At 56.0% G+C, this 10,071-nt stretch overlaps 2 protein-coding genes across 2 annotated transcripts in view; both read left to right on the forward strand.

Moving 5' to 3' along the window:
* Nucleotides 1-10,071, forward strand: part of LOC102381926 (H-2 class II histocompatibility antigen, E-S beta chain) — a 603,463-nt gene that overhangs the window by 158,388 nt on the left and 435,004 nt on the right. The window lies entirely within an intron of this gene.
* The window catches only part of LOC102379723, a 24,446-nt gene continuing 14,602 nt past the window's right edge, over nt 228-10,071 (forward strand). Inside the window, exons 1-11 of the mRNA XM_025216602.1 lie at nt 228-311; nt 1,754-1,868; nt 1,982-2,112; nt 3,096-3,301; nt 3,519-3,716; nt 4,132-4,260; nt 7,520-7,708; nt 7,871-8,044; nt 8,547-8,706; nt 8,813-8,949; nt 9,203-9,439. Of these exons, the coding sequence (XP_025072387.1) occupies nt 1,759-1,868; nt 1,982-2,112; nt 3,096-3,301; nt 3,519-3,716; nt 4,132-4,260; nt 7,520-7,708; nt 7,871-8,044; nt 8,547-8,706; nt 8,813-8,949; nt 9,203-9,439 (1,671 nt within the window). The 5' untranslated portion in view covers nt 228-311; nt 1,754-1,758. The remainder of the gene's footprint in view (nt 312-1,753; nt 1,869-1,981; nt 2,113-3,095; nt 3,302-3,518; nt 3,717-4,131; nt 4,261-7,519; nt 7,709-7,870; nt 8,045-8,546; nt 8,707-8,812; nt 8,950-9,202; nt 9,440-10,071) is intronic.

A 10,071-nucleotide genomic window follows, 5' to 3' on the forward strand; every position in this document is an offset into this window, starting at 1 on the left:
CCCCGGACCCCGCCGCCGCCGCCGCCTCCGCCCTCCGCCTGCTGCGCTGCCTCCTGCCCGACCTGCGCCGCTTCGCCCTCGTCACCCTCTTCCTCGTGCTCTCCTCCCTCGGTGAGTCGGGGCGCGGGTGGACACTGTCCCTGCCCCTCTTCCTGTCCTCGCCAGTGACCGCAGGGTCACACTGTGGTGGAGGAGAAAGATCCCTGCCCTTCACATCCCTTGCCCCCACCTGCTCCGCCTGCTGCGCTGCCTCCTGCCCGACCTGCGCCGCTTCGCCCTCGTCACCCTCTTCCTCGTGCTCTCCTCCCTCGGTGAGTCGGGGCGCGGGTGGACACTGTCCCTGCCCCTCTTCCTGTCCTCGCCAGTGACCGCAGGGTCACACTGTGGTGGAGGAGAAAGATCCCTGCCCTTCACATCCCTTGCCCCCACCTGTACCCCGGTCTGGGGACAGGTGCAGAGAGATGAGCACCTGTATGCAGCTCTGGGCTTGCAGCACCTGCTCACATCCAGGCCACAGCAAGGTCCTCCATCCAAGTGGGGTCTGGGCAGGAGCCGGCAGGGCAGGACTCTGATTTTGGGCTCAGGAGATGCGGGCAGAGCCTGGAGCCGTGGCTGCGGTTGCTGGCTGTATGGGCCGGACATGTGGACTGGGGTAAAGATGATGCAGGCAGAAGGAGACTGTCCTGGAGGGGCTGGGGGTCCTGGCTATGCAGCACTGTACCTAGACTCCTGGTAGCTCCAGGTGAACTTTTAGTGTCAGCCCCCTCTTTGCCAGAGATAATGATAATAATGATTAGACAATAGAAAAAAAACACTTTTTCAGGCCCTCTTTTTGTCTGGGCCCTGGGCAGCTGCCTGGTTCACCCACGCCTGTGCCCAGCCCTGTGGCCAAGTGCCCCTTGCTGTAGCCTGACAAACTCAGCCAGTCCACCAGACGCAGGATCTCCCAGTTCCAACTCACCAGACCTCCCTCCCCTCCCAGAGTTGGGAAAGATCCATACTGTTTGGACTCCTAAAGTCAACACAGGCAGAAGGAGACTGTCCTGGAGGGGCTGGGGGGTCCATTGATCAAGCTACCTTTTCATTTGCTGTGTGGCTGTCTGTTAGCCCTGCTCATCACTTCTGTTTTACAGCCCTGCAGGCTGTTTTTAGCTCTAGCTAAAAACTTTCACTCAGGTATGGTCATGTTAACTCAGGTGTAGAAATGACTGACACTGAAGTACTGCAGGCACTGTTAAGACCATCTGAATACAGACTGTCCAGGTGTCCTGGTCAGGACTGGCTTAACTTTTCAGTGGGCCCATAGTCAAACAAACACATGGGCCCCTATGAAATACTGTATATTTGTATTACTTTTTTCACTCAATAATTATAATGTGCAAAATAAGCAAAACTGGGCTGGGCCCCTTCCTAGTTGCCTGTGTGTTAATCCAGCCCTGGTCCTGGCTCCCCCTCAACCTTCTGCAACCCATCAGGTCCCCCTCCCCTGCCAGAGCTGGGGGAGAACCCAGGTGTCCTGGCTCCCTCCTTTTGGCCATCAGACCCTACTCCCCCACCAAATCTGGGAAAGAACTCAGGTATCCAGCCCCGCTCTGCCCTATAACCCACCAGAACCCACTAAGCACAGCGCTGGGAGAGGAGAACCCAGGAGTCCACCCCCGGCCATTCCCTGGAAGCCCCTACTGCGCCGTGCCACCCCCTCTTGCCCCGGAAACCCCGGCATCCTGCTGCAGCAAGAGTTGTTGCATTGCAGGGGAGATGGCGATCCCATACTACACGGGGCGCATGACAGACTGGATCGTGAGTGAGGATGACCCCTCGGGCTTCAGTTATGCCATCTGGATCATGTCCCTCATCACCATCTTCAGGTGCCAGGCTAAGGGTGTGGGGAGGGTTCGGGGGCAGGGCAGGGCAGACCCTAGCTGCATTTGGGGCTAAGAGACTGCTGCCGCCATGCCACTGACCCCCGTTTGCGCTCCAGTGCTGTGACGGAGTTCCTGTGCGACTGTGTCTACAACACCACCATGAACCGCATCCACACACGGCTCCAGGGCCAGGTGTTCAGCTCTGTCCTGCGCCAGGAGATTGCCTTCTTCCACACCAACCGCACTGGTGAGGGACCTCCTGGGGCCCCTACCTCCCCCAGGGCTCCCTACTGCCCCCCACATGGGCTCAAGCCCCATCTGGTCCCTTCCACCAATCTCCCTCCACCATGTTCTCCTACCTCAGAGCCACAGGTGGGACGGGGTCAAGGGTGTGAGTGTAGGACTGAGCAGGCTGGGAGTGAAATGGGGGGATGGAAGAAACTAGAGCAAGGTGTGGGGGATGGATGATGGATGGAGGGGCAGATCCAGAGGGGTGCATTGGTTTAGTTGATTCCTGTTCCTCTCAAAATTTAAACCAACTGCCCAGGAGAGGCGGCAGCAATGGACTTCATGGCGCATTTTCAGGTCCCTGATTCCTGCTAATCTCTCCACTCCACAGTTGTTAACCACCATCTCTCCTTTTTGTAATGGTCTTCACATTCCATTGATCAAGCTGCCTTTTCTTCTGCAATGTGGCTGTCTGTTAGCCCTTGCTCACTTCTATTTAGAGCCCTTCAGGCTGTTTTTTCTCTAGCTAAAAACCTTCATTCATGTATCGTCATGTTAACTCAGGTGTATAAATGACTAACACTAAAGTATTTGAGGCACTGTCAAGACACTCAATCTGAATTAGAGACTTACACTTAATTGTAATTACTATGGGACTAATGTCATGCAATTTTTTTTACTATTTTTGTCTATTTTTTTAACTTTATATATAATGTGTCAGTCATTCACATTGCACTATATATTTTATATATTTTTTTGCTTTGGTTTTAAATGGAACAATATAGTGCTAATTCCTCTAGAATATTAGTAAACTTCAGGTTTAACTGGAGAAAAATATGCATTGTGTTGTATGTGATGAGGGACTATGCCATCTGCAGCCCCCTTCTAAAGTCCTAGAGATGCCCATGGGTAGATGGAGGGAGAGAAGAGTGTCCCAGAGCCATAGGAAAGAGGTAGTTATGGGTGGGGGTCTCAGCCCCGCACTGACCCCTTCCCCTGCAGGCGACATCACGTCACGCGTGACAGCGGACACAGAGGCGGCGAGTGAGGCACTGAGCAAGAAGCTGAGCCTGCTGATGTGGTACGGGGCACGCGGCGCCTTCCTCTACATCCTGATGCTGCGGCTGTCCCTGCGCCTCGCCATCTGCACCGCTATGGGACTGCCCCTCATCCTCCTTGTGCCCAAGTTCTCCGGCAAGCTGCATCAGGTAACAGGGACCCCCACAGCCCAGTGCCCACTCCTGCTTCCAGGGCTGGGCAGCAGTAAGCCACTCCCTCCCAGAACTGGGAGACAGCCTGGGCATCATCCACCCACCCACCTCCCCACTCATCCAGCCACGTCACCATTTACCCATCCTTCCATCCATACATCCATCCACCCCACCCCCGGGGTGCTGCCCTGCCCTGACACCCATGTCCCTGCAGAGCCTGGCGCAGCGGGTGCAGGAGTCACTGGCCCGGGCCAATGAGGTGGCAGTGGAGACATTTCAGGCCATGCCCACGGTGCGCAGCTTTGCCAACGAGGAGGGAGCAGCGCGGAGCTATGCCGCCCGACTGCAAGACACCTACCACCTGAACCAGAAGGAAGCTGCTGCCTATGCCCTCTCCACCTGGACCACCAGTGTGAGTGGATACTGTGACAACTGGGGGGGGGGTCCCCATGGCAATGGAGACAGTGTGCGCCAGGGATGGTGGGAGGTGTTGTAGCTGTGGGGCAAAGCCATAGCAGTTTCAAGAATGCCATGGCAAAAAGGGATGGGGAGTTACAGCAATGGAGTGGGGGTGGGTTCTCATGGCAAAGGGCACCATGATAATGGGGGGGGCAGTCCATGGCAATTGGGGGCATCATGGATCTGCTAATGGGTGAGGTGGAAGGCAGAGATGGAGGTTCAGTTCTGGGACAGGGAAGGGTTGATCGGATTCCTGGGGCCTCCCTTGCCCTTTCTCCATCAGGATGGTTTCCCCCAAACCCTACAGAGGTAGGGTGGGATGTGAGGGGCTCCCTGTTAACCCTGTCCTGGCTGTGTCTCCCCTGCAGCTCTCGGGGCTGGCTCTGAAGGTGGGCATCCTGTACTATGGGGGCCGGCTGGTGACAGCCGGTGCCATCAGCAGTGGGGACCTGGTCACCTTCGTCCTCTACGAGATGCAGTTCACCATCGCCGTGGAGGTGAGTGCTGGGGGGCAGGGCAAAAGGTGGGAGTGGGGAGGGGATGGGTGAGGTTACAGCAGCTGGATTGGGGCCGGAGTCTTGTATTTCTGAATGTCTCTGATAGACAGAACTACAGTCTCTCAGGATCCTGCTGGCTTCTGCTTCCCTCCTCTGGCATCTTTGCGATCCTTCCCAGATTTGTGTCCTCTGCAGACTCAGTCAGGAGATGCTCTGTCCCACCCAGCTACTTGGTCAAAGCAGGAGATCCTGTTTATTTAATGTGATTTGTTCCTAGCAGATCCATGCTGGCTGCTTGTGATCACCCTTCCCTCCCCCAGATGCTTGCAAGTGGACTTCCTTAGGATCTGCTTCATAACCCCCTGGGTGTTGAGGTTAAGCTGACTGGTCTCTAGTCCCCCTGGTCCTGCCTTTCTCAAAGCAGGGCGCTACATAAGAACTTCCATTTCCTGGGTCAGACCCTGGGCCCATCCTGCCAGTCTTGGACACCAAGCTGGTCTGCTTCCAAACCACCCATCACTTCCAGCTCTACATGCTCGTGGTTGGCACCTTCCACCATCCCATTCTCATGTCCTGCACAGACACCAAGTGGGAAGACACAGTGAGAACATGAGGACAAGGGTCAGGATCCCTGGGGACTATGGGGCCACTTTCCTGTCCCTAGTCTGATCATGTTTCCAGGCAGAGCATCACTGGGCAGTGTCCACTGGCTCCTTGGACTCGTTTGAGGGCCAGTGGGCACTGTCCGGTGTGCTTAGCTTGGTGTCCCCCTCCCTCCCCCTGTGCACTAATCTGAACCTCTGACCTCACTCCTGGCCGTGTTACATTTTGATTTGTCCCAAGAAACCTGCTGTTGCTTACCCAGCAGCCTCCCTACTAAGAGAGGCTTATAACATTTCTTAGTGGGCATTGGCCCACAGTCCCTTAAGCAACAAATAGGCCTGTGTCACATGGGGCACAGAGCGGACTCTGGAAGGGGGTGTGAGCAGCGTGTGACCAGGGGTTTTTTGACTGTTCCTTTCTCACTTGCAGCCTCCAGCATTTAGGGTCTAGGAAGTCCTGATTCAGAGACCGTGCCCATCACTCCCATGCTCACTAGCGACTGATGCCCCTTTCCTCCAAGCACGTGCCCACTCCCTTTGTGAATCTGGCTGAACTGTCAGCTCCCCCCACATCCTGTCACCTCCCACCACAACCTATGAAACGAACTCTGCACTTTAGTAGCTGAATGAGAGAGAACTTCCTGGTGCGTGTTTTAAACCTACTGCCTGCTTGTTTCATTTCCTGTCCATTCATTCTTGTCTGGGGAGAGACAGTCAATAATAAATCCCTATCGACTTCTCTTCACCATTTAGTATTTTGCAAACCCTGATCCTGCCCTCACTCAAGCATCTCTTCTAAGATACATTGGCCCTTTCCCCATCCCCTGGGACCTCCTTGCTTGTCTCACACAACTTACTAGATATCATTGCTGGGGGGCTGTGAGAGCCCTTCTGCCAGTTCCTCTGGTGCCTGGGGCTGGAGTTCAGGCTCTGCCAATGTGAATGTATTCACACCCCTTGAAAGCTAATCATCTCTTCCATTGTTGTGGCCCCTCAGCCTTTCTCTGTCCACATCTGTATCATTTCCACCAGCTGTCTGACTGTGACTTATCTTCCTTTGGTGCAGGTTGAAGCCTTGTAGTTCCAACAGCTCTGCTACCTGGGAGCTTATCTTGTTCACCAGGGCAGGCACCACCTCCTTGACCTTGCTTTTCTGCAGAGAGAGGCAGCTAGTTGTGTCAGGCAGAGGGCAGGAAGATAAGAACCCACAGTCCCTGTTTAAACCAGACCTAATCCAGTCTGTAGGTGACTTCTTGCTCTGCAGTTTCCCATTCAAACTGGCTTTTACAATTTCTCTGTTTGAGAACAGATACCCTCTGGTCAGCGGTGAAGTATTGGGGGAGGTTGAAGGGTTTGCCCCAGGCTTGTGTGCATTTCTGGAGCTGATGTCAGAATAGCCTTTGTCCGTTCTTATATGTAGAGATCAGCCCATCTGTCCAACATAGGCAGCAGATGGGCAACGCAAGCAGGTGATGGAGCATATGACTTCCTTTTCTGGCCAGTGTATTTATAGACCCTCTGGTTGTCTTTGTCCTCCCTCGCCAAGTGCAACTCGTTCTCTATCTTTGTCTTCCTGATTTTGTCCCTGCAACTTCTTGGTATTTCCTGGTCTGCTTCCTTGGCCACCTGCACATTTTCCCATAGCCCGAAGGCTTTGCCTTAGAAGTTGAGGCATCTGAGAAGCCCCTTGAGCAGCCACATGGGTCTCTAGCCTTTAAGAACATGAGAACTGCCATGTCCTGGGTCAGCCCATAGGTTCCTCTTGTCCAGTCTCCTGTGTCACCCTGTGCTGAAAGGGAGAATGAGCTGGGTCTGACCAGGGTTTTTTCCCCCTGTTCGTCTCTCACTTGCAGCCTCCAACATTTATAGTGTCTAGGACGTTCTGATTTGGATGCCGTGCCCCTCCTGTGCTCCATAGCAACTGATATCTCTTTCCTCCAAGGATTTGTCCGATCCCTTTGTGAATCTGGCTGAGCTGTCAGCTTCCACCACATCTGGTAGACATGAGTCCCACTCTTTAATGACACGCTGGGTGAAAAAAAGAGCTGACTTGTGTTGGTTTTAAACTGATGGCCTACTCATTTTGTGTTGTGACCCCTTGTTCTTGTCTGGGGAGAGACAGTCAATAATTAATCCCAAGTGACTTTCTCTTCACCATTTCTTACTTTGTAAAGGCTTCTCCTGCATCTCTCTTCTAAACAGAACGGGCCTGGCTTTGTTAGTCTCTCCCCATAGGGAAGCCCCTCTATGCCACAAATCATCCTTGTGCCCTTCTCTGGACTTTCTAGAGCTCTCCTATATCCTTTCTGAGGTGCAGGGTCCAGAATTGGGCACTGTGTTCAAGGTGTGGACATGCAAGGATTTAAAAAGGGGCATCATGATACTCTTCTTGTGGGAACAGCTTCTCATTGGGCTCCCATTGCAGTACCCTTGAGAAGCTGCCGGCGCCACTAGGAGCCTTTATCCCTGAGCTTGCCTTCCCCTGGCACCATGCCTGCTGGCTCCTGGAGTCAGTTGAAACCTAGCCTCTCAGTTCTGCTGGCCTCAGGCTTTCCCCGTCTCCAGATCACGGCTTCTGTCTTATCCCAGTCACGTTCCCCATCACCCTCACACCCCTGGACAGTTCTCACCCCCGACTCCCCCTTCCCCATTCCCAGGTGCTGCTGTCTGTCTACCCCAGCGTGCAGAAGGCCGTGGGCTCCTCTGAGAAGATCTTTGAGTACATGGACCGAACGCCCCAGATCACCCCTTCTGGGACCCTGGAGCCCCCCAACCTACGCGGGCACGTCCAGGTGTGCGATGTCTGGTTCTCTTACCCCGGACGGGATGACACTCCTGTTCTCAAGGTACCTGGAGGGAGGTCCAGGAGGACGGTGGGTGATGGGGGGGTTTGGATGGAGGGATGGGGGAAAGAGGGTGAATGGGAGTGGGGAGGGGCACCAGGGGCTGGGAAAGGGCATGTCCTTATCTGATCCCCACCTCCCCTCCACCTTCATGGTCCCCGGCAGGGTGTCTCACTGGAGCTGAGGCCTGGGGAAGTGACAGCACTGGTGGGGCCATCGGGTGCTGGGAAGAGTGCGCTGGTGGGCCTGCTGGAACGGTTCTATGAGCCCCAGCGTGGCCGCATCCTACTGGATGGGCGGGACCTGCGGGACTATGAGCACCAGTACCTGCACCGCCAGGTAAGGGCGTCTACCTTCCTATACCCAGACTTGCCTCTGGGACCAGTCTCCCGCATGTTGATTCCCTGGACATGGATAGACAGAACAGATAACCTAGTAGGGATTGGTCCCCTAGGGTGCTACAGAGGGCGAGTCTCACAGTCCCTGTATTCATAGCTGAGATGCCCTTGCCCTGCCTTGTGCCAATTCTCTCTGTCGCTCTGTCTGTCAAGTTGACCCTTGTTTACTTTGTCTCTCTTCCCTCATACAGTCACTTCTCTCCCACAAGAAACCATGAGTGTTTCTCCCAGCAGAAAAACAACCTGGGAACAACCTGAAGTAAATCACTTCTGGTTTCTCTTGGGAGAGGAAATGTCTGTACATTCTCCACTGACGTTGGGCACCTGTAGTTCAACCCCTGCCAAGTCCAGGTTTCTCCTGCTCACCCTGGAGAGGCATCCCTTCTTGCCCCAGCCCCTGCTTCTTGCCCACCTCAGCCCTCGCTCTTCCCTGCTTGTTGCAGGTGGCACTAGTGAGTCAGAAGCCTGTGCTGTTCGCCCGCTCTCTGCATGACAACATCGCCTATGGGCTGGGGCCCCAGAGCCATCAGGAGGTAGAGGCGGCTGCCCGGCGTGCCAATGCCCATGCCTTCATTGCCCGGCTAAGCCATGGCTATGACACAGGTATGGGACTGAGACAACTCCCCTGCCACTGCCCCTTGTCCTGCTTTGGGGCCCCAGTTCCCCCCCATCCTGAGATGCCCTGACCTCACTGTTTTCTGTGCCCCAGACGTGGGCGAGATGGGGGGCCAGGTCTCCGGGGGGCAGCGGCAGGGAGTGGCCATTGCCCGAGCCTTGATCCGAGACCCCTGTGTGCTCATCCTGGATGACGCCACCAGCTCCCTGGACACCGAGAGCCAGCTGCGGGTGAGAGGCATGGGCAGGCTGGGGGCAGGGGGATGTGAGATTGAGTGAGGGGAACCAGCAGGGCTGGAGGGGTGGGAGGAGTGGAGCATAGTACTGGGTTTGAAGTGGCTTTGGGGGTCAGGCATGAGGGGCATCTGTACTGGAGGGGCTGGGTGGGTGGTGGGTTGGGCATGAGGGGTCCCAGCTGAGCTGGGAGGGTTGCGAGGGTCTAGCACCACTTCTGGGGCTGGCCATGACCCTGCTGCTATGGCAGGTGGAGGCGGAGGTGTACAAGGGGGCACGGGCCGGGTGCTCGGTGCTGCTCATCGCCCACCGGCTCAGCGCGGTGGAGAGGGCTGACCGTATCCTGGTGCTGGAAGATGGCATCGTGTGGGAGCAGGGCACCCACCAGGAGCTGCTGGCACAGCGCGGGGCATACTGGCGCCTATTCCAGGCCCAGGAGCAGAATGGGAACAACAGGTCTGATGCCAGCAGTGAAGAGGAGTCTGGAGGACCCTGAGCTTCTGTGTGTGGCCCCCACAGGGGGTGGGGAGGGCTGAGTCTGGGCTCCCAGGCTTCTTCCCTCCCTGCCCTCCGGAGTTGCTTTGTGATACTGGCTGTAAGGCTGGACCCAGATGTGGGAACCATGTGGGGAGGTGGGTAGTGCCTGCTGCCCCTGGGGAAGGCAGCCTGCTGGGAGAGAAGCCTCCAAGCCCCAGGCCCAGGAGATCCTGCAGTGGAGAGAGCCAGGGCCCCTGGTTGAAGTGAATCCGGTTGCTTCTCGGGACTGCGTTTGTGACTTGTAATAAACTACTTCAGTTTTTTCATATGTTTCTTTTTTTCTCTGGCTTCAGTCGTGTCTACCCCACTACCCCTGTGGGTTTAGGGACGGCTGGCAGAAGGGAGCTGTGGGGTGGGAGTGAGGGACACTGGCAGGGCTGGGGGCTGGAATGATGGGCAGGGGCAGCATGGGGAAGAGGGGCTGCTGGGCAGGAGTGAGGGGCTAGGGGCACCCTGGAGAAAAAGGGCTGTGGGTTGGGGAGTGAGGGGCAGGGGGGGGATGGGGGGCACGGGCCTGTGGGGCACCAGGAGGACAGGGCTGAGTGAGGGGCACCGGCGGGGCTGGGGGTGGGGGGTTCTCCA

This window comes from Alligator sinensis, unplaced genomic scaffold (genome assembly GCF_000455745.1).
Source record: "Alligator sinensis unplaced genomic scaffold, ASM45574v1 scaffold1303_1, whole genome shotgun sequence".
Classification (NCBI taxonomy): domain Eukaryota; kingdom Metazoa; phylum Chordata; order Crocodylia; family Alligatoridae; genus Alligator; species Alligator sinensis.